General features: G+C 44.5%; 1 protein-coding gene across 6 annotated transcripts in view; it reads left to right on the top strand.

Moving 5' to 3' along the window:
• The window catches only part of SFMBT2 (Scm like with four mbt domains 2), a 203,091-nt gene extending 183,144 nt beyond the window's left edge, over positions 1 to 19,947 (top strand). For all 6 annotated transcript variants that reach the window (XM_081161619.1, XM_081161621.1, XM_081161617.1 and 3 more), the window contains 5 exons: positions 5,678 to 5,853; positions 7,112 to 7,278; positions 7,606 to 7,875; positions 8,669 to 8,797; positions 15,044 to 19,947. In XM_081161619.1, the coding sequence (XP_081017745.1) occupies positions 5,678 to 5,853; positions 7,112 to 7,278; positions 7,606 to 7,875; positions 8,669 to 8,797; positions 15,044 to 15,184 (883 nt within the window). In that variant the 3' untranslated portion in view covers positions 15,185 to 19,947. The remainder of the gene's footprint in view (positions 1 to 5,677; positions 5,854 to 7,111; positions 7,279 to 7,605; positions 7,876 to 8,668; positions 8,798 to 15,043) is intronic.
• Positions 19,948 to 24,248: the final 4,301 nt, after the last annotated feature.

Raw genomic sequence — 24,248 nt, 5'->3', positions numbered from 1 at the left:
ATATGAACAAGGATTCCCAAACGGAGTGGCTTTTCATGAAAAGGATTTTGTTTCTTCATTTGTTCATTTTTACCTTGCTCAGATTTATGCAAACTCTCCTGAAAATGTCTACCGCACACACTACAGGAAGCAGGCAGGTGAACCGGTATGTGAAGAGAAGACTGAATTTCTGTGTGTGCGCTTAAATTCATCAGATAGCGGGCGTGGTGTTTCTGGCTCCACACAGACCAGTTTAGGAGGTTCTGAATTAGACGTGATCTCCCCAAAATAAACATACACCCATTTATTGCATAGTTCTCATGACTTGAAATTCAGGGATCAAGAAGGAAGAGGGAAATTTCTGAGGAGCTGAGAATCCCGAGACTGAAAACCAGTGAGTGAACCAGCGTATCGACCCTGGTCCGGATGCTGTGACCAGGGAAGTTTGGAGGGAAATCAGAGCCATATCTCCTTGTTGCCCATGAGAGGAGTGATTTTCTCACAGCTTGTGACGCTCCCCTACTTCTGCATTTATCGGTTGCCACCTTTCTTCCTTTCAGTTCTTCCTTTAATAAACAAGGATGTGGATTCCGCTTGACAGCCATTCTCACACCCCTCTCACCTCCCTGCCAAGGTTTTGGGAAAGGTCCTGATGTGGGCCGTTCTGATGATGGAGGGTATGACTTAGGCTGCACTGACGTGGGCCATGCTGATGGTTCTGAGCATCGTCAAGCCAGTGTCAGTCTTTTTACTCTGTATTTCTTTTGACTCAGAATCCATTTTAATTTTTCTCAACTCTACTGAAGGAGAAGAGACCATTTTTTCCAGCGCTGATTGTCCATCTTCATCCGTCTTTCTCCACCCTGCCGTACGCACTCACACGTGGAAATAAGCCCTGACTTTGGTGGGTGGAAAGATATTGGAAGCCGCTCACACTTCTTTGTTGATGTCAAGGAGCAGAAACCTTTCCTCTTATGTTTAATACCTGGGAGTTTGCAAATTAAACTGACAGAAGACAGGTTAGCAAGAGAACACAGTTTACTTACAGGTGCGGTGTGTATACAGGCAGGAGTGCTTCATGCTGGGTAACTCAGAGGGACAGTTAGGATTTGGAACGATACCTACGTTATACCTAACTTAGCGGGGGGGAAGGGAAGGTGGAGAAGAGGCCTCTAGAGGAATAAGAGGTGGGTTTCTTTAGGGAAGAGGAATCATTTTTTTAGGAGATCAAATGGGAGATAAGAAAGATTGTGATAATGTTTGTTTATGTGGTGCAAGTCTTCTTTCTGTCTTGGCCATGAAACTCCGGAGAGGGGATTTATGGTAGATTTACTCTTGGTCTCTCCTGTGATTAGATGCTGCCTCAAAGAGGGAATTTATAGCAGTCTTCACTTCTCAGAAGTTTCTGCTTTTAGTCAGATAATGGGAGCTCCGAAAAAGCTTCTTTCTGCATCTGTGGAATCTCTCATGTCTTTGTCTTAAAATAACCTTTATATCAACTCTGGGGTTCTGAGTGGGACCCCACATTGACAACCAGGAGAATACCCCTCCTCTGTCTGGCTAATGTTCTCTGACATCCTCACCTGCTTCAGAATAGGTGTCTAAGCATGGTGTTGTCTCAGCAACTCCCTCTGCGCTCCAAACCTATGGTCTCCCTCCCTCCCTCCCTCCCTCCCTCCCTCCCTCCCTCCCTCCCTCTCAGATTATTTGTAATGCCAGTGTGTTTTCTGCTGTGTACTAGCTTGTTTGTCTCTTTCACAGAACTTGTAATTCTTGCTTTAAAAACCTTATCTTTGTGTTTACAATAGCCTTGCTGGGCCCTTTAATAAATTATATGGCTCAGTCTTTTTCTCTCCAGGTTCACAATGAGAGGGTAAAGGGAACGGGATTACCCCACGCTTTCGAGCTGTTTTCCTCACAGATCCTGCCCACAAGATTATGTCATTGCGATAGGGCTTTTAAGCCTTTGTGGTACGGAAAGCTACAAAACAGATTCTTATTTTCACCGGCAGTAAAATAAAGAGTAGTGTGGTGATGAGGACTGTAGCTTCCCACCTGCACCAGCCTTGAGTGCTGCTAAAGGTGCCAGCTGCCCTCCCACATCTGCATGTCTGTCAGGTGGGGCTTCTCACACCTGTCCATTCATTCTGTCTTGGAAGGTTGTATAATGATCACATGGTGCAGAGTCCTCGAGAAAATAGAAATGACAGTATTACATAAACACAGTTGTCTCATTAAACCCCACCATTGGGCAGAATCTTAGAGCTGCCTTTTGCCTTCTTGGTAGATCAGTACCTCTCTGTTTCCTGTGTCTTTGAAAAACCAACCACAGTTGTTTGAATAGTTGCCCTGATTTGTTGACCTACTGCAAAACAAGCCGGATTATTGGTTCAGCCTGGAATTAGATGTTCCAGTTTATCTTCCACATTTGTGATAATAACTGAAAATGATTCCTGTACTAATACCACTTGAAAATAATCATTCAATGGCAAATATACATATATTAAGCTTAATGTAGTTTGAATCATTGTATAAGATGACAAAAATTATTTTTATTATTTTTTAAATGTTTATTTTAAAACAATCTCAGAATTATAGAAATATTGCAAGTACAGAATAAAAGGGGACTGTTCTTTGTCCAGATCAATTTGAAAGTTAGTTGTTGGCCTGATGCTCCAATCTCCTCAGTACAAATGGGCAGCCTGTATTTGTTTGTTTGATCAGGCCCTGGTGTGGCACCAGTCTCTCTCCTGTCACTTTGTTCTTCCCCACTTGGGGGCCAGCACTCAGTACCAGACCTTCACACCAACCCATGCTGGGCGTTCCCCCAGGTCCTCCTCGCCCTGCTCAGAACGCAGCGGTCTGCGCAGACTGCTTCCGTGTTCCTCTCCTCACCTACCTTCGGTGTGGATCCTTCCAAATGGGATTTAATTAAGAAGGACCCTTGGGACTGACACCTTTGGAAGAGAGAGGAAGGAAACCGGATTGGGTAGAGAGAAGGACCAACTGTAGCCTTGGGCAGCCGTGGCATTAGAATGACCCTCCATGGTTGTCTCGAGTTGGGCCCAGGTGGCCAGGCCTTTTTGCCACTGCCATAATTAGTCGTTGCATGAAGGTTGTCCCCAGGGAAGGGAGAGGGCAAAGCAGCTTTTGCAGCTGGGGCAAACCCAAAGGGGCAACATCTGGAGGTTCCAGGCCAACAGCACTGCTCCAGCCAGCACAGCACATCCTTCAGGGAAGAGAGTCCCAGCAGCACTCACAGTGTCATACCCTGAGCAGGGACACTTGGAGTCCCACTCGACCTCCTCCATCCTGCACACCTTCCTTGCCCAGTCCCCCACCCTTACTGCTACCACCGTGGCTTTTAGACAGAATCGTTCCAGAAGGACAGGAAAGAGGAGAAGAGTCCATTACTCTTAAACCATAATACTAAGTGAAATAAGCCAGTCAAAAAAAGACAAATACCATATGATCTCATTTATATGTGGAATCTAATGAACAAAATAAACTGACAAACAGAATAGAAACAGAGGCATAGATACATGGAACAGACTGACAGCTGTCAGAGAGGAAGGGGAGGGGGAGCCTGGGTGAAAGAAGGTGACGGGATTAGCCAAAGAACATATATGCAGAACCCATGGACACAGACAACAGGGTGGTGATGGCCAGAGGGAAGGGAGAGAGGGGCTCGATGGAGGCTGGCAAAGGGAGGGGGAATGGGGACATCTGTAACAGTGTCAACAATAAAGATAAAGAAAAAAACCCAGTACTATAATTCTATTTTTGTGGGTTTAGATTGGCTTTTCCTAATTGTGAAGGGTTTTACTGAAACACTTTCTTCCACTGAATTATCCAAATTTAAGAGAAAGAAAAGACCATCCTTTTTCCATGTCCCATGGCGCTTGTTCCCTTTACAGCTCTCTCATGTTTCTGGAAGTGTCTGCTTGGGAATCGGAGGTCTGGGAACAGAAATGCCTGTCTTTGGCCCCTACTTCCACAGTTTGAATTTTGACCTGATTTTCACGGTTCTGCTTTTTTACCTTCTGTTATTTTACTGTTTTTAAGGGACTTTAAGAACCTTGATATTAAGCTCTTTAGAAGAGAGAGCCCCAGAAACACCAGAATTGTGGTGGAAAATAAAACACAAGGGAAAATGTAGAGTCAAACCATGTTTTTATTCTCTGTTTCCACCAACGTTAACAGTGTGCTGTGCTCACAGAGTTGTGCTGTGTTTATGAAACACAGCAGAAGCTGTAGCCAGAAGCACCCAGAGTGAGTCAGGCAGCCCCTCCTGGGGGAGGGGGCACCTTTCTACATCTAGGGTGGTAGAGGTCCTAGGGCAGTCAATGGTCCTGCAAGGCTGTGGGACTTAGGCATGATCTTGTCTATGAAGAATCGCTTTTTAGTTCTTACTACACAGAAAGTCAAGCTCGGCCTCCTGAGACACAGAAAAACAAAGCAGTTGGGGAACAGGGGTGGGAAAGACCCATGAATGGACATAAAGGCCAGTTTTTCCAAGTTAGAATTTAATTTTTTTATTGTTGATACTTAAAAAATGATTTGTAAGGGAAAACTATTTAGTCTTCAGAAGGAAAAAAACAACAACAACTGGAAATCAATTCAGGAGCAGTTTGTTAATCTTTTTATTTCCATCACCGCTTTCTTAGGGAACCAGACCTAGGTTTTAAACTTAATACTTTATTCACAAATGGCAAAGGTGATGACCTCCTTATGTTACCCTCCGGTTTGCACCAATTGCCTCATGTCCCTGTGGTAGTTTGTGATGGATGGTTGGGGACCAGACCCTCCGAGTGTGAGAGAGCAGGCTGGCTAAGAGCTCCCATCCTCACTTCACTAGGGGCGGCGTCCGCCTTTCTCGGTAGTTCATGCCTCTGCCCTTTGGTTACCTTTCTGAACACTACACTTGCCCTCTGCCAGAGCTCCCCCTACCTGCTGTTTTTCTGGAATATAATTTCTTGTTCAAGATTTCCATTTGAAAATGAGGGTCTACATCAAGGGTGTAACTTAACAGGCTATTTGGATGTGTTGTCATTTCAGTGGACTCTAAGGTTAGTGAATGTGAACTAAAAATAAGGACCCATGATCTGCTGCCAACTGAAAAGTTTATAATTATTTTATACCAATGATCGTTTTAAAAAAAAATCTATTGAAAGTGATTCAAGCCTATTTCCATATGCTCATCTTTTCAGCCAGGCATTATTTACGACATTATTTACCATAAATATTTGGATGAGTCCTGCAGGACTGAATTTTGAAACAAGAATCCAACCTGCTTTCCAGAAGATCTGGTTTCTCGTTTTTATGTTGATGACCTCACTGCATATGGTTTTTCCTGGGCAGGAGAAAGCTTTTTTCCTCAAAACTGATGAGCAACACAATGGCAGTATCTAGATTCCGGAAGCATCTGGAATTGGTGTGAATTACATATGCCACAATGAGAATATGCTAAATGAAAACCTTTATTGTGGTGATTCTCTTTGCACTCTCATTACATATATTGTGGCATTTCTTAAAAATATTTTTGTAAGAACATGAAGAACGATAAAAACAAACGACATGGAAGTCACACAGAGCCCCCTTTATGTTAGGAAAGAAAGGGGTACTTTGGGATATGCTCTGCAAAATAGGTCTGAGTAATTCTGTAGTCTTGCCATCCCTTCTCCTTCCTTCCTTCTAGGTACAGGGGCAAAACATACAGGGCCGTGGCCAAGATTGTACGAACTTCTGACCAGGTAGCGGACTTCTGCAGACGGGTGTGTGCCAAGCTGGAGTGCTGTCCAAATTTGTTCAGTCCTGTACTGGTTTCTGAAAACTGCCCAGAAAATTGCTCCATTCATACCAAAACCAAATACAGTGAGTACAAATAATGAACAGAACATTGGTCCGGGGGCCTGAACTGCGGGGTCATGTAGGTGTTTGTGGTTTTTCAAACCTTTTGAATAGTTTTTCATAGGAACCACTGCAGAAGAATTCTCTAAGCTTTGCTGTGGCGGGTAGTTCTGTTTTCTAGCTTGGTCTGAGGAAGGGGCGGCTGATTAAAATCAGGACGGTGTCATTGGTAGGCATCTGCAAAAAGACAGGAGTGTGTGTATGCTGTTATGAGTGTCAGTGGACTGGTCGATTATGAAAATGATGTGGCTGAAAGAAGGGCACAGAAAAACAGGTTACTGGTGATGGCTGTAACCAGAATTACTTCTTGGTTTTTGACACTGAGGGATTATAATGAGTCTCTCATTGCCCTTCTTTACACAGGGCAACCTCCTTGTCACAACTTGCTTCTCCCCTGTTTATGCCACTTTCTGCAGACTCTTCAGTGGAGAAGTTTGGGGGTGCAGAGCACTCTTCCTTTGCTCCTGACTGCCTCTGCTTCTCCACTGGGAGAGTTTGCTACCAGGGCCCACACCGCCTTTGCTTTGACCTCTTCCCGGCAGGATGTTTCCTCTTTCAGCCGTCACCTCTTCCACGTATCTCCCATCACATTAGTGCCCCCTGCCTTCTCTTGTTGGCCTCCCCGGGCCCTGTCCTGCTTCTGTTCTGGTCTCCTTTATGCATCAGCCGCTCCCAGACACCCGCACTGCTGACAGCTCTGAGAAGTCTCTCTGATCCTGGCTTCTGCTCTTTCTACATCTCCCCTCTGTTATCTCTAAGCCACTGTGACGGTGTTTATATCCCCATCACAGTGACCTGGAAGTTTGCTCTACCAACCCACATTCCAGCCAGTTGCTAGGTGTCACCAGGACCCACAGGCACAGTTGGCGCTCTGTGGGCCCCAACCAGATGGGAATAGTTAACTTGTGTGTCAGAACTAGGAACCTGAACATACTTGAAATACTATTAAGAGTGTGAATTTTCATATATATGTATGTGTATACATATATGTGTGTATGTGTGTATGTGTATATATATATATATATATATATATATATATATATATATTCCCATTTATATATATATATATCCCCATTTCCTTCTGCACACACGGTCGGTCACGGAGGAATCGCAGGAGTCTTCTCCCCCTCTCTTCCCCTTGCCTCTGTACTCTGTCCACATATGTACATGTGTGTAACCTTTAAAAAAAAAGCTTTTCATTCTCTCCTCTCTTTCCTCGTAGCCTATTATTATGGAAAGAGAAAGAAGATCATTAAGCCCCCAATTGGGGAAAGCAACGTTGACAGTGGACACCCTAAACCAGCTAGGCGTAGGAAACGGCGGAAATCCATTTTTGTGCAGAAGAAACGGAGGTCTTCCACCGTGGACTTCGCGGCAGGCTCGGGGGAGGTATGTTCCAGCACTCCAGGAGATGCAAGGCCCTGGCGGCCTCAGTGAAGGCCCCACTGCAAGTTTGATCTGAATGGTGGAAACACGAGATACCAGAAGCCTCCTCCTTATGTGCTGAACAGATTTAACATTGGCAGCTGCTCTAGCTGGGGAAGGGCTGCCACTGGGACCCTGGTTGGGACCTTCAGGTCGGTTCTCAGAGGCCTCACCAGGTGGTTTTCACAGGGCCACCTGGGCAGGAAAGATCTAGGGTTAGAGCCCAGCCTCTAGTGTTCCCGAAGGCTCCTTTCACCTAACTCCATTCCCTGAGTTTCCCCTCCTTTGCAGGAAAGTGAAGAAGAAGATGCAGATGCCCTGGACGATGACACCGGGAGCGAGGAAACCGGCTCTGAGCTGCGGGACGATCAGACAGACACCTCTTCAGCCGAGGTCCCCTCTGCCAGGCCCCGGAGAGCCGTCACCCTAAGGAACAATTCCGAGCCTGAGCGCCGGCTGCCCGTGGAAAGGACGAGACGGGGCCGAAGAGTGCAGGCCGCCACCGGCGCTGAGGGCTGTGACAAGGGCCCTGCAGCCGGCCAGGACAAGGACATGGCTGAGGTAAAGCACACAGACCCTGGAACTGCCTTGTCTGGGCAGAGTGTTGAAGAAAATTTATTATAGTTCATGGCCTGGATTTTGGGACACCTGTTTAAAATACTAAAGACACTAGCAGCTGCTCCAGCCTAGTTCTAAGTCACGGGCAAAAGGCTTGGTGATTTCACGTCCTGACCGAGTGGGTCAGCGAACATCAGCTTGGAGTTCTGAGGGAGGTAATGGCGCCCCTTTTCCTGGAGGGCTTTAAACCACAAAGGATCCTTTCAGGAGCACAGACGGAAGTCCTCAAGGTCCCACTGAACACTAGACTTTCCCTTTATTTATAGGATACTCTGTGATGCCATAAAATACTAAATCAGTCTGTTGGATCTCCCCTGAACCCACAGGTGCTAGAGGATCAGCTAACAGGTCACTGGCGCTGTTGTCCCCAAAATAAATGGGGGGAATAGCTCGCTCTCTTGGGTACATTTGCAGATGCCCTTTATCATTCTTTTCTCCACTTCAGCCAGGGAGTCATTAAGCAGGCCCAGGATTTCCTGAACTTGGGATTCAACAACTGCTATTGCTGTACCTTTGAAAAATATTTTACCTCTGAAGGCACACAAATCATTGGAGGCAAAGTCATAACCCAGATGAGTTGCTAAGAAGGTCCCTAGAGACCACAGTCTCTGTGGCTTGTTCTGGCGCCTTGTGAGAGGCGTTGGGGGGGGAGTCCCCTCATGGTCCCAGAAGTTGTAGAGAGGACCCCACTGACCATGCAGTGATAAAAGAACCTCCTGCTTCCCTTATCTTGTAGGAAATAAAGCAGGAGGAGGAGGAGAGGCTCATTCTGGAGAGCAACCCGTTGGAGTGGACGGTGACTGACGTGGTGAGGTTCATTAAACTGACGGACTGCGCCCCCTTGGCCAAAATATTTCAGGAACAGGTACGGTGGTTCTGTGTGTATTTGCTGTGTTTATTATGAGACTCTGGATCTCAATTACACTTTCTGTTTTAGCTGCTTCCTGTGACACAGCTTTGGCAGGGGAGGGGGCACGTCTTCATGACTTCATTACTTCATTACGTGGGTGGGAGTTGGAGGTTTGGGGTCCATGTGTGGTCTTCATCAACACCTCCTTGGGGGACTCTTGGCCAAGAGGAGATGGAAGTCTGGGCTCCCCACATAACCTTCTCAGGCACCCCACTACTGGGGGTGGGATCCTGTTGCCACCTGGCCAGGCTGGAATTCAAGGCCCTCTCTCCACCTCTGCTGGCATGAGGGGGGTGGGCTGCTTCGCGGAGCAGTGGTTGTTGAAAGGTTCTGTCTCCCTAGGCTAGCCTTTCCCAGTCCTGTGGCTGGAGGGAGCAGGCCTCTGTCGGGCCTCTTGTCACCTGCGCCCATTGGCATTTCTGGGCTCCCAGCTTCTTTAGCAGTAAGCCTTGGGTATGGGAGGCAAACATACAAAACCCAGCGCACTCGCCACCTGTCATATTTTGGGTTCTGCAGTCCCAGCTGCTTGGCCTTCTCTCCACCTTCAAATTCCTTTTCAGCCCCACCTTCAAATTCCTCTTCAGTTTGTTTTATTTATAACATCCAGGGCTTTTAGTTCTGCTTAGAGGGTGAAATAGGGAAAAGTATGCTGGCTCCATCTTCCCCGAAGTAGTTTTCTGTACGTTGTGTTTTATTTCACGCTGCTTTCATCACTATTTTCTTTCTTTCTCCCCTTTGGCTTTATAAAATATTTTAGAGCCCATGGTATGTTAGGTGGGTGTTGTAATAAGGATGGATAAATACAAAAACAATCGATACAATCTATACCTGAAAGGAATTTTAAATTTAGCAGATGAAATGACTATAACTAGTTAAAATCTACTACATGCCATGATGAGCTGTAGGAAACAATGGTTTTTATTTATAATTTCCCTCAAATTAATATACAAACAAATCGCTACTCTCTGAACATACGCCACCCTGTAGACTTCTCCCTAGCCTCATACGAGAAGTCCAAGTTTAAGCCTGTGATGCATACTCTGCTGGGTTTGCTTCATTTGTTGAAATTTCTAGCACTAGGTCACAATGTAAATATCTGTCTCTCAAGACCCCGTATTTTTTTTTTAAGTTTTCCATATAATAAATTAAAAATATGTCTATCCAGTCTTTTTTTAGATTACACAAACCAATAGTCTAGAAAAAGGGTAATTCAAAGCAGTAAATCAGGAAGAAAAAAGAAAGGCCTCTGATTTCCCATGCTCCCAGTGAATTTCTCATATTTTCTCTCAAGTTCACCATAATGCAGTAATGAATTGTGAAAAGCAAATAAATATGGTTCCCAGCTCCTCCCAGGGGAGAGTAGTTCTTAACTACAAACGTCTCCGATTGACCACTAGAGTCTTTCGTAGACACCCCGTAAGTGCACCCTGAATGAATGAATGAATGAATGAATGGTGAGAGGGGCAAGGTTGCCTCCTGGCAGTCTGACTGCATTTCCTCTCAGGGAGACACTGAAAAGCAGATAGGAAAAAGCTCCATCAGACACAAGGAACCTGGGTAATGAGCATGTCTCTTCATTTAAAACACACACAGAAAAGAGAAAATTATAAGAAATGGGAGGATTTGGGGCATGCTGATAAGCTACGCCTCTGGCTGGAGAGTGAGAATACAACAGAAGTTAGAAGTCTTGCTAAAAGCATTGCATTCAAATGCGTGGCAAGTCCTGTGACACAGTGTAATGTGTGTACCTGTCCATTCATGTGCATTCTCCACATACACTGATGGTGGCTGGCTTCAGTCGTCAACAGGCAGATGTGGAAGGGAGCACTCTCTATTAGCCTAAAGTTATGTTTTTGTTTTAGACCCAAATGCCCAGTTTTAACTGAGAAATGTGTTTCAGTTGGTCCTATCACGGAACTGGAGAGGGAGCCTCTCCCACCTAGATGCCAGGTTATCTGTGGAGCTCAAGACCATTTATACTGTGAAAGGTTAACAGGCTCACGGGCTGATTTCCTTTTACAGGTTTCTAGTAACGAGCAAGTGAAAACAAAGCTGATTGGGGAAAAGGCTAAAAATACTACTTACGTTAAGTCTTTTTTAATTTAGTGCTTCTAAGCCCTGTTTATAACAACATCTCAGAAAGTTCCTTGCCTCCGCAGGCGAAGGCTTCTAAGAAGTGAAGTGTTCCCTGCATGTTACCACTTCTAGAATCAAGCAACGGGCAGGGCCCTCCCTTCGGTTGCTCTTCTCACGTCGGTTAGAAGCTTGGTCCTCCATACCTACTTATTTTTCATGTAGAGAGAAAAGCAGGTAGACTTTAATCAATAATAGCCTCAGCCCTTTTTAATTTTAAATTTCACATTAGGCCGTTTCGCCTGCCGCAATAAAAGGCTGCTGCCCCGCTGTGCTATCTGAAGTACGTGGGCACTTGAGTCCTTTCCTGTTCAATCAGACCTTTAATTACTAATTTTTGCTAATTTGCTCTATCATCTTTGAGCCTGGATGCCACGGCCATGATTGGGCGAGGCCTCCAGTGGGTCACTCCAGGCGCTGTATGAGTTTTTAGATGAACTGGAAGGAACCCGGGGTCTTTATTCACCAGTGTGTGAAAAAAATCACAGGGCCTGGAATGGTAATAGCTATGTGAGCTCACTGCTCTGGATGTTGTAAATTCAGAGACTATCATAATCACCAGGAGTATTTATAGAAATTATAAACTTCCCATTACTGGAATACATGCCTTATAATTCTGAAATGTTACGGCAACTGCTTAAAAAATCTATACTCTGTAATTTCATGCCATATACATGTATATTATCCAGTAAAACCCCCACATCTATAACCAAACACAAAACTCTCAAATAAAATGTTGCCTATTTGTTCACCTTTTATGAATCAGAGACATAGAATAATCAAAGTACCCAAATTAGCGATTTATTTTAATAAAAAAATTTCAGGCTAGTTTATAGGTTTACTTCACATTTAGACCATTCTCACCAATTCCTACTTCTGTAGACTTGGATATTCCCATTAAGGAACTGCCAAGTCTTATACTGACCTCTATATCAAACAAAATAAATTTAATTTTGCCATGTGCTAAGCATAACTTTCATGCTGTGTATTTTATTATATTTCATTTCCTCAAAATTAGTAGTCCATTTGTGGTAATTCTGTGTTGAACATGACAAGTGGTTTGCCAGCAGTTCTGAGTTATATGAAAGCATATTTGTAAAAATTAAATTAACTGTGAGGTCTGTTACTACAAAATCAATGGAAAGGAAAAACCTTTCTTCAAACCAGAGCAACAGCTGCATATGAGAGGAACTGCAAGGTGGGATTCTGCCGTCACTCCTTGGCTCCTTCCAGGATCATGTTGTGCTTCCATTCACCCATCTCCCCCTCCCACTCCTCTGTGGGGACCCTGGAGTGGTTGTTGGTTATGTGCAGTCTGCAGCGTGAGTGATAGTGGGGGATAGACATGTCAGTCAACCACATTTGATATCACTGAGCCACTGCCCTGGTTCGTCCACACCAGTGACAATCCCATGGTCAGGCTGCTAAATCTAGTGCCTTCCCACAAGCAGCATGACACTTTGGTGTTTGGATATCAGAGGTCTGATTTTATTCTTGGAGCATGTTCTTCTCAACATACGAACATTCTAGAGTTCTGTTTTACATCAGGGAAGATAGAGAGTGAGGCGAGAACCCAGAGAGGGCAGCGGAGCCCTGAGGTGGCTCAGTGCACGTTGACCACTCCTCCCATTTCAGGTATCGGCCCAGCTGTCAGTTCTTCACATATAAAAAGCTGGTATGAAGGATTGCTGTAATGAATTAGATAGCTTAGCCTTAATCTACCTTTGCCCTGTAATCTTCACCTTCCTGAAATTAGGAGAGTATCTGCAGACAAAATTTAACTGTGTTTTTCCCAGTTCTGTTAGTCCCAGATATGCAGGGGCTGCCATGTGGGCACTGTGAGACCCATTGAACACATTTAACTGCTCTTCAGAGGGAAGTTCAAAGATATGGACTCGATTCTACCCATCCAGGTTGCCCACATTCAAAGTCCAGGCCACGGGGTATGGACTTTCCCCTAACCCCCATCTGTGGCCTAAAATTGAGACCTCTTGTAAACTTCAGGCACACTCCCCTTGATTTCCACTGGCCATAAATGCCATTCTGAATTTTGTGTTTCCTATGCTCTTGGTTTATTTTATCTTATATACAGTGTGCTTTTCTACTAGTAGTGTAAGGGGTTCCTTTTATAATACACTTCTATGTGAACACTTCGTATTGTCAGACATTAATTTTTGTGGGTATAAAATTGTATTGTGAGCCTAATTTGCATTTCCCTGATTCTTGATGGGAGAATTATTGTCTTAATAATTCCTTGATTCCTTAATAATTATCTTAATAATTCTTATTGTTCCCTTAGGTCTCAATTTAGGTATCACTTAATTTCTGTAGCCTTCCTTGACTCCTATAAGATTAGTTCAGTTGCCTGTCCTGTTTGAACCTATAGCTCTGTGCCCATACCTAATCTTTCTGTATTTTAACGGTCTGTTTCCTTGCCTCCCTTGAGATTCATAGAGTCTCCTGGAAAGAGGGGGATCTTTGTTTTTTTCAATGTGATATCTCCAGAGACTATCAGAGTGTGCCTGGCACTTAGCAGATGCTCAGTAAATGCTTATTGACTGAGTGACATCCTTCACTTAAATGTGGTGCATGCATATAGCAGCCACCTTCACTGAAATTGTCTGTAGAGAGTTATATTTTAGGGCTGATTTTCCATTGTAATTGATTTTCTGTGTCCAAGGATGGTTAGCATGACTAAATGTAGATGTTAAAAGCTGAGCTACAATTTTCCTTCCAAAGTTTAATATCAAAACCATGATTCTAATTTCAATGCTGTCTCTACTAGCTAGCTTTCCTGGCATTAAGTTCAGTCTTTAAGAAAAACTTCCATCTCTTAAAATAAGTTCAGGTCTTTTCTATCCTGTTCTGTTGATTTCATTGAAGCTAATAGTTAAGCCTCCTGCACTTAGTTTTATAACATTAGTTTTCCCAAGGCTAACATTTGTACGTATCTTGGGTTTTTTTTGCTGTAGATATTTACAAGACAGCTAAGTAAACCATTAGTTTGAGAAATAAGCACCTATGTGAAATTCACCAATATGTGATGTCTGAGATGCATGCTTGCAGGCAGCCACATGACTGTAAGTCTTTGTGGCTTGTGGCAGCCCTGGGCACACTGCTTCCCCAGCTGGCAGAAGTCTGGTGTCCCGAGTTTCACTAATGCTCTCATTCCACCACTGACCTTTATCATGACGTTGGGCCTGCAGTCTCCTGGAGCCTCAGTTGTTCCCTCTGGAGTATGAAGAGTGTGCTGGTGAATGGAAAGAGAGGTTGAGTTACACTCAGTTACTCAACCAACATCTACATAAATAAACCCAATTATAGAACCAATCCAGTGAAGGGGTAAAAATATCCAGTGGTGTGATGCTAAAGCTTTGGATCCTAAAGCTCTCCCTGCGGCCTGTGCAATTTCACAGACATTTAATGAATATCATCACTATGGGGCCCCTGTGTATAGACAAAGGACTAAATAAGACAAAAATACAGGTAGCACTTCCTTCTGGGTGATGTGTGTGGATGTAGATATGTGTGTGCGTGTGTCTGCATGAGTGTGTCTGAACACCTATGTTTTCCTCTGGAAAATTGTGCTGTGTAGTTAGCGTATTTTTCTAGCATTTTCTCACCCATTCTTATGATGGTGAAATGCTAGACTTTGATAGGGAAGAGAGCTTTGTCTTTAGTACAGAACCCTTTTCTTAGTGCTCAGATTAAGTCACCGCCGAGTGTAGAAAGGACTGAGCCTGGGAGGTGTGGGGCGCTCTCCCCACAGGGAGCAGGGAGCTTGGGAAAGAATTCCCACAGCAGCTCACCTGTCCCAGATCTCCATCCCCACCAGCCTAGGCATGTGAATTTCAGAGTAGCCAAAATTTTTTTTTTTTTTAGCAAAAATAATATGTTAGCCAAAATATGAGACAGCCATCAAGCCAAGTTGCTCTTTCTGCCCATGCTCTACAGAATGGGACATGAGAGCAGGCCCTCCCACTTGGCCCCAGAGCGAAGGCTGCTGGGATAAATGCATTGCCTTGGTGTGCACTGTCTGGGCTCTAACCTGGCTTTGTTTTCTGACAGGACATCGACGGCCAAGCACTCCTGCTGCTGACTCTTCCTACGGTGCAGGAGTGCATGGAGCTCAAGCTGGGGCCTGCCATCAAGTTGTGCCATCAGATCGAGAGAGTTAAAGTGGCTTTCTATGCCCAGTATGCCAACTGACTCTGCGTTCTGGGGAGATGGCCCATTGTCTTGGTGATACAGTGTCTTGGGAAGGTTTTCAGGACTGGAACTTGTATTTTCGCAGATACGTGAGATGGCTCACACAGTCACCGGAAAGCAAGAAGCACGAAGGACGGCCTTCATCCACCAGCCTGTTCATAGTTCCATGTGTCTAAAGCACACACTGGGACCACATCAGTGGCCTCTAGAGAGTATAAATTAAAGTTCTGTGTCCAAGCCTGTGGGATATGAAGAACTCCTTTATATATCCACATCTCGCCTTTCTCCCACCCAAACCAGGCAGCTTCCTTTGAACAAGGTCCTAAACCAAGACCCACGTTTCTGTGAAAACACCTTAGGATGCAGTTGGTGTCTTTCTTCTTCAGTGTGGCCAAGGAGGTTGCCTGGCTGGTGGTTTTTGCTCTACTCATCCTCAGGCACATTTATAGATGCTTCTTTCGTACCAGTACACGTGTGGCTGTGGCTGCTATCTGTGGCTGCGTGGCTGTCACCGCAGTTTGATCTTGGTGACAATTCATTTCTTAAACACAACTGTAGGTGATGTTTCAGGATATAGGTATAAAAAGATGTGCTAAACCTGCATCGCCTGTCAGAGGTGCCTTTTAGGAAGTTTGGGGAGTGAAGGAAGGTGGCCTGTCATTGCTATAAGAGTTTTCCTTGAGTGAACCTAGAATGGATTTCTATTTTCAGGTTCCTTTATGGAATCTCAAACATCTCTAATGTTCTGATTTAATTGTGACCACACCAGGGAGAGACTCCTTTAGTCTCTCAGGAAATTTTGAGTTGAATAATGAAGGAAAAGCTTACTTTTAGAGAGCAGGAGTGGGAAGAGAATTGAGGGAAGCTTTTTATACACCAGCTACATCCTCTTAGAAGAATCCCTTTGAATGCTGCTCTCTGTGGTTCAGCCCTGGCACTCGTTTATAACAGGCTGACGGATGCAGTGGGGTGAGCACTGGACCTGGAGTCAGCCCTGGTCTTTACCTGGCGTGGCCGATTACTAACGATGATCGTATGTGATTCTGAGTCACTCTGCACCTCATTCCTGCAAAGTAACAGGTTGGGACACTCGACTGGAGCAGTGAGCACAGGTTCCCCAATCTCCTTCCTGCTCCTGCTAAAGGGAAGAGTCCAGATTGGCAGAAGTGAGAAAAAGAGTAAATGAAAAATGGGAGTGTCCCATAGCTTTTAACGCTGTAATTCCTGCAGCTCACTCTGACTTTGAGGCTCTTATGACATTTCTTGGGCAGTTTTCACTAAATCAGTGAAGAAAGATGTGCGGTTCTGAGAATTGGCTGGTTTTTTTTGTACCAAACACTTGATGTGTTAATGCCCCTGAGTGAACCAATATATGTATTCAAACCCAAATGACTTTTCTATTCTGTTACGGTAGTTGCCCAAATACCTTTTAAACGTATGTGAAGAAACCAAACCTTCAGCTTGTTCAGGAGTGAACGGGAAAAGCAGAGGCTGCACACCCTTCTGTTACTCTTTTACTATAACTACCTTGATCTTTTGGCTTTGATCAGAGTCTCAACAATTCCAGTAATACCATGGTGGGGGGAGGGCTTATTGGCTGCTCAGACTTCTGCTGCATTTGAAGGTGGGATTGTCAGATTTGGATAAATTTGATTACTGACGCTAACCTGTACTAACATTCTGTCACTGTTCCAGATGAACACGGAAAACAAACATTTTGCTCTTGAGACATTTTCGTCTCTCTATAGCTGATTTCTACAGTCCAGTTTTAAACATTTGGCAAGTGCGTTTGCCTAGGGACCACTGACAGAAGGACCTCTGTCCTAAGCTGTGCTAGTGGCACCATTGTAGGGATGGACTCTCCGAGGTGATTCATGCCTGGCTTGCAGTCCATTCTCTCTTCTAAGCGAAAGTTCTGACCCTTCTCGGTTTCCCAGCCCTGCCTTCTCAGCCACATGCTTTGGCCTTAAATGCTCAGTCTTGTGGAGTTAAGCTCTGTTCAGAAATTGGAAAGGGTATCCGTTTCAAGATCCTGGCATTCTTCCTGTGCTGACTCATTTATGATCTTTCACTGTGGCCTTTTCAAGCTCAGCTCTTTCTGGTGCATGTGGAACGGAAGGAAGGAACGTGGCAGCAGCAACATCATAATGCACTTGCAGAACAAATGTCACCTCCTCGTGCCCTTTCCAAGAATGGCACAGAGGAGGAGGTGCTACGCTGAAGTAGATCTTCTGTGGGAGTCTCTGGAGTTGCCCAGAGGAGATGGAAGGTTCCTGCCGCCAGCCTGGACAAGACCTGCCCACCATTGCTGGGACGCTTCCTGCTCCCCACAGGGCCAGATGCCCAAGGCTCTCCGTGCCCTCAGTCTCTCTTTGTGCTTCTGCTTTGTGTGTGTGAGGAGGCCATGCTGCAGGCAGAAGGCCAGCCTGGGTGATCACCATGAAGGTCGTCTCGTGCCATCTCCCGGCCCTTCTAAGAGCCAGGATACATTTTAGGACCAAGAAGATACTTTTGCTCCAAGTGTTGCCAACATCCTCCTGAACTTGGGTTCTTTGGGAATTTCCGTGATGGTGGGTAGAACTTCCTGCCAGTAGCAACTGGTCTGCAGAACTGTAAGGTGGTGTTCATTTCTCTGTACGAGTCACCTCTCACCAGCTTCAGTCTTAGAAATAGGACCAACTCCCAGGAACATTTTACTGTGTAGTTACTGTGTCTCTTAGGGCAGAAAATACTGATTGTACACCTGTAACCAGCCCCTCTCCAAATACCACCACAGCCCCTAAACCAAACGTTCCTTGGTTGAAGCCCTCCAAGTGATGCCCCTCCCTTTCCCTCTCTTCTGTCTCTCAGATAATCCTGTCCTCTGTGTACCTGGATCCTGCACACACCACGCCACTCATTACCTCTTGGAACGGCCGAGGAGCGCGTTTTCCCTCCCGGCCAAGCAGACACTGACAATCTGGATGTGGGTATAACCTGAGAAGAACTGCCACCTCATCTTTCATGATAAAAGCCCATCACTCGAGAACGATTGGAGCTGGTTTTAGCCCCTAACTTCTTGACTTCATTTGTACTGTTGGGAAAATACTCTCCACAAAAATATAAGCGTGAAAACCTCAAAAGAGCAGGGTACGCATAACAGAACTTCTGCGCTTTTCAAAATAAAAATGAAACAGGCAAAGACCAGTTGCCTTCACCATGGAGTTGTGTAGCAGGGAGAACTCATCTATTCCTTTTAAAATTAGGTTCATTTGATCAAAGTTTGACTCACGCACGGTGTTTGAGTTGTTACGGCCTTTAGGTTGCTTTACCTTATTTGATCATATTTGAAAGATGATTTCCTGTGTTTGCTTTGATTTGCTCCTCGATAAGTTAAAATGACTCGAATGTCCAACGCTGCCACCTCTGACCCTTACTGCAATCTCCAGAAGGTTGATTTTGATCAGCCTTTGAAGACTGGTCTCAGTTTCCTAATTTGTCTCATAGAATTTTGAGTGTGGCATCAGGCAAGTTCTGAGATTTTCCTTTTATCTTATACCAAACACCCCTTTCTAAGAGCTTTTCTCCCTTTGATTTGGAAGCACTAGGGGTTTTCACACTTCTTTTGTAAAGCACCCATTTATATTTATTTCTGTATATAGAGCTATAAAAACAGTCGTGTTAAAATCTTTGTTGTGGTATGAACATCATTGTTGCTCTTTGGTTAACATGGTGAACCTAGGCTCCAAGTACGCTCTTCTGTCTTTAGAAAGCTGTGATCGTGTGTGCAATGATTTGAAGGGAAAAGTAGTAAATTAAGGTATGTGTCATTTTTAAGGATGAACTCGTTGGAGAGAGATGCATACTACCCATGTCCCTTTGGTGCAATAACTAAATAGCAACCGTTACAATTTAATGCTTCTCTTACTTACTCACTGTCTTTTCCCATTCAAGGGATTTCTAGAAATTGCTTTACTCCCTTTAACTGGGTTGATTTTTAAAGTTGATTGATTCTCGTAGCTTTTATCGCTGGAGTTGGTTTACAAGGATCTAAAACATGATGTGATAAAATCGAACTGGGCTCTTTTCTCCCACTTCATTTACCTAAAAACTGCAATTGCTGACACCTGGTGCTGCCTTGGGCTTTGGTTAAAAGCACGTCTAGTTTAGATGGTGATTAATAACAGTGTCCTGAGCAGCAGACTCTTCCCTCTTACTGCTTTTGTTGGAAATGGCCAGGATTGGGTACCAGTGAGTACGTAGATCTTGTCACATGTCCAAGCAGAGCGGTGCTTCATATGGGCTGAAGAGCTGCATTGAAGAAAATGCAAAGTTCAGGACAAGCTGAAAATTACCTTAAGATGGGAAATTGGAGACAAAAATTCTTAATGACAGAAAAAGTAATCATCTCATCTGTCGTTCACAGTGGGAGCTAGCATGGTATCTGGAAGTGTGAACTGTCCCTAGTCGTGAATGTCAAAAGCCCTGTTACTATTTCACATTCCAGTTTGATTAGTTTGTGTTGAAATTTGATTCATATATCTTGCGTACGTTTTGGTGTGTAAAAGGGAAAATTGGGGGTTTTTACATTTGAGATTTGCAGGACAAAGGGCATGTTGTTGTTTTATTGTAAGACTGTATTCTGTATATATGTTTTCATGTAAATAAGTGAAAATCTATATCAGAGTTATATTTTAATTTTTATTCTAAATGGAAAAAACAACAACCCTTTTTACTTGAAAAAAATTGTAAGCCACATTGTTAATAAAGGAAAAGTAAATTCTATGGTGGTTGGTTGTGTCTTTGTGTCGAAGGTTATGCTTTTCAGGGTTTGTGTTAGAATTAATTTTGGGTTTTTTTTTCTTGTCATGCACTAAAATGTATGTTACAGAGTTTTAATAACCGTGGTTTTCAAAATCCTATGTTACCTTTCCGGGTCACCGGCTAGCTCTGGAACATTTCATTCAGGGAACTCGTGTTTGCTCTGTTAAAACATCTCTCTGTGTCCTCACACGGTCACCTCTGGCCTCCCCACTTTTAATGACTGTAGTTACTCTGTGATTATCTGGTGCGTTAGTAGAAGCACTAAGTAAATGACCATGTTTGCACTTATCATTTCCCTTGAGTGTCACCAGTGGGTCTTAGGTGGCTCAGTTGGAAGAGGAAGAGGTCCCTTTGCCACTCTGCCCTGTCACGGGAGCCCTCGGAGGCGGGTTGTGCTCCCTTCCCCTCCGCCGGGCAGACTCGGGTGACTTTACCTGGAGACAGAGGTCAGGCGAAAGGGGGTAGGAGGCATTCAGGGGAGGGAGCTGGAGCGACACTACGCAATTTCTCTTCCCCATCGCAGACATTCTCAAGCCTCTTGATATACTTTTGCCCTGCTGACAAGTTCTGCATATAGAAATTTTTGTTTTGTTTTTAATTATGGAAGCCTTTTCTCTTAGTAAAACCTTACTAACAAAAAGGAAGCCTGAGAGAGCAGACAAAAGTGGGAAGCATATTGTTCATTTTCTCAAAATTGAAGAAAATCGGACGGGTTATATGGCTGAGTATGCATGACCATTGTATTTCTGTTTGTAATGAAGATCTTTGACGGCAAATTTAAAGGGTGGATGTATAATGGAACAAAGTGGCAACTGAAAACTTTTCTAACATTTTCCTTGCGTGAGCACCATGGAACAACTTCACCTGATGCAGGTGCTTTGCAAGTGACGTTATCCTTGAGATGTGTCCCCTCTCGTCACTGCTTCCACGATTTCGAGACCGGTCTCAGCACAGCCTGTGCTGGAAATTACAAAGCCCGATTTTGGAAGGACAGTCCGCACATCAAGGGAATTACAGGATGCGGCTAATGTCCACGGCAGGAGCTGGGGAACTTACGTGGGAGTAGCTGAGGCTGTTAGACCAAGTGGACAGAAGCTAAGACAACATGGGAAATTCAGGAAGTTGGGCATTTACCCGACCTGGGATTTAATATTCTTGAATGGACAACTTGGAGCCAGTCTAAGGATTACCCGGAGATGGATCCCTGATGTTGGCCCACAGTGAACAAGATGGGAATTCCAGAATGCCCTTGTCCTGGTATTGAAGAAATCAGAAGGCTGGAAATTTAATGGGAATATATGTAAATCAAGGCTGCTGTCTTTTAGAATACAGTTTGCAGGGACCTCTTGAGAAAAAGATGAAGGCATCTGTTCTCAGCATGTGAGGGTTGGATGTCACGGAGCGTATGAGTGCATCTGAGTGGCACAGGGACGGACAGTGTTGAGTCCATGGAGGCAGGATGCACGTCCCCAGATCCGCTCAGCATCCATGGCCTTCCCACTGCGCAGCTCCTCTGTGGACAGCCCCAGCCACTGTGGCGGCTACTTCATCTCCCGCCACCCCCGCCGTCTAGCCCGCTCGCCTCCGCAGGGTGAGGGCCGGCTCCTGCACACATCTCACCCCTGCCATGGACGCAGCCGCGGGCACACTGGCATTCAGAGCCCACTGCACTGGGCCCGCCAAAGCTGCAATTCCTGCCATCCTTTCTGGACGCAGGACAAGCCGGGCTGTGGAATGTGACAGAACTTGGAGGTGCTGGGAAGTTCATGGGCAAACTCTGATCAGGGATGTAGCCAGCAAATAAACTTCTCGGCCATCCTCCCCTGGATGGACTTCCCTCCCCCGTGTGGTGGAGTGGCCAGACTGTCCAGAGACATTCCCAGGACTAAACAGCTACCTGGGCTCCCGAGAAATCATGGCCAGCCCTCTAAAGAATTGCTTTGCGTTGAGTTTACCCCCTTCCAAGCCTAACTGCCCTCAGCCTGGAATTCCACCCCTAAAGAAGCAGCTGGTAAGCTTGTTTTCTAGGGAACTGGCCTGAGAGAGGAGGCAGCCAATATTATACTTGCATATGCAATGTGCCAATAATAATAATGAAATATTCTAGTGAAATCCAGCTATCATCTGGGAGATCTACCAGCCTTGTGTCATTGGGACTGCGCCTGACAGGAATCCTTTTTGAATTTAAGACATGGGTTGGAAATTCAAATTTCAAATGTTCATAGTGGTTATTGAAGTAGTATGTGTGCATTATAGAAAATTCAGAAAATAAAGGGCAGTTATTAAATTGACTTATTATGTCCAACTACCACTTTATCATATTTCCATGCATATTTATGACAGTATTGAAATCAAGCTGCTTATACCATTTAAATTTGTTTCACTAACCATTATTTTGTAGTAATGTTCTCTGGGGTGGAGTTAATGTTTTTATGTATCTAATATTTTTATTTTAAACGTTTCAATAATTTTTAAAGTAATTCAACATAACAAATGTACCCAGCTTTGGAAAATATTGTTTATATTTTCCTTTAAAAGTTAGCATTACGTTTTCCAGCCTCTCTAGCATATACATGTGTTTTGGTTGGTATTTCCAGTGTTATACTCCTGCCTGTGAGGGTCATCCCCGCTCCACATCCCCCCAGTTACTGCCAATCTGATGGGTATGGAAATGGTATGGTAATGGATGGGGTGAGGCAGTTAAATTGTCCTATTCTGGTCGCCAGGAAACTCGTTTGCCCGCTGAGCTCACCTGCCATTCATCCCACCCGTGTCACATTTCACGTTTCCCTGTGTGCGTGGACTTGTGCCTGGCTCCAGAGTCTGTTTCGTTGGCCTGCTTGTCTACCCCATGCCATTGCCGCAGGAAGTATTATGGCCTCATAATAACGTGCGATGCCAGGGGGAGGGAAATCTCCCCGTGTTTCTCATCTTCAAAATTGTCTTGGCTGTTTGTGATCTATTGCTCTTCATCATGAATTTTAGGCACAACTTGCTGAATGCCGCAGAAAACTCTGTTCGGATATTTACTGGAAATGCGTTAAATTTATGGGAAAATTCGTAGAGCACTGACTCCTTCTGCCCTGCTGAATCTTTCTATCCAGAAGATGGTGGAAGTCTTTCTTTATTCATGTCTTCTATGACTCCTTCGATAGGGCTGTGATGTCTTCTCCATAGAAGCCTTATACATGTTTTGTTAAATATATTCCCTATACATTTTATATATTTTTGGCTACATTTTATATATTTTGGCTACCTTTTTCCTATTATGTTTAGTTCACTATTCCTGGGAACTCTATTGATTTTTATATGCTAATGTTCTATCCAGAGTCTTCAGTGAACTCAACTGAAAGGAATTTCCATTCTGAATCTTTTGCTCTTTTTTTATGTTTAGCACTAAATGATTTTTATGGTTTTGGGATTTTGGCTCGCTCTGAGTGGGAAGTATTTATTTATTTACCCTCTCCTGCTTATTGAATTACTGGTTTTGCATGTTCTATCCGTCCCGAAGAACAACTGTACAGAACCAGGTCTTTCATCGTTGGGGCAACCCTTAGTGATACCTTGTTGCGCATCCGCGCACTGAGCCAAGGCCGCTTGTCTCCCTTTCCCAGGGTTAAGCTCTGTTCTCATCCCCCTAGGGCCAGCCTTGCTTTGCGCTCCGAGAAGGCCTCCCCAGACCCTGGCTGCAGGCCCTGAGCCGTCCCGCCCCGTCTCTCCCGGAGCCCTTCACTCCACAAGAACGGAGCGTCCAGTGGCACCTGTTTGGGTCCTGCTTCAGAACCCAGCCTTTTCTGGTCACTGGAGAGGTTCACCTTATCACCTTATTTTCGAGTTCAGCCACACTTCCTTGATTTTCTTATTTCTTATTCTGTGTTTAGAACAGGAGAGATGTATCCGGGTTTACATTTACAGAGCCTAAAAGTCTTGACTACAAGTCTCTCAGATATTACCTTTCTTTAAAAAAAAAAAAAATTCTTCCAAGCAGCAGGTGGAATTAGAGCATGTTCTGAAAACGAAGCTAACATTTGCATTATTGCGGCAATTTAGAAATGAGGTTTTTACCCCATATGAAAATTCATATTGGCATGGGGTTCATTTAAGTTACAATTCCCCCAATGCTCAGCTAGTTGACATTTCTAAATGTCTCTTCTGCATAGTTTAACTCTTTGTAAAACCTCATGGTTTGAAAAAAACCTGCTTTGCATATTATTCCCTCTGACTTCTTGTCATAAGTCCCTAGCTGAGAGCATGGCCTCGG

Source organism: Miniopterus schreibersii, assembly GCF_964146895.1.
Source record: "Miniopterus schreibersii genome assembly, chromosome: 1".
NCBI lineage: Eukaryota > Metazoa > Chordata > Mammalia > Chiroptera > Miniopteridae > Miniopterus > Miniopterus schreibersii.
The sequence above is the reverse complement of the archived record's forward strand: the minus strand, read 5'-3'. Positions and strand labels throughout refer to the sequence as shown.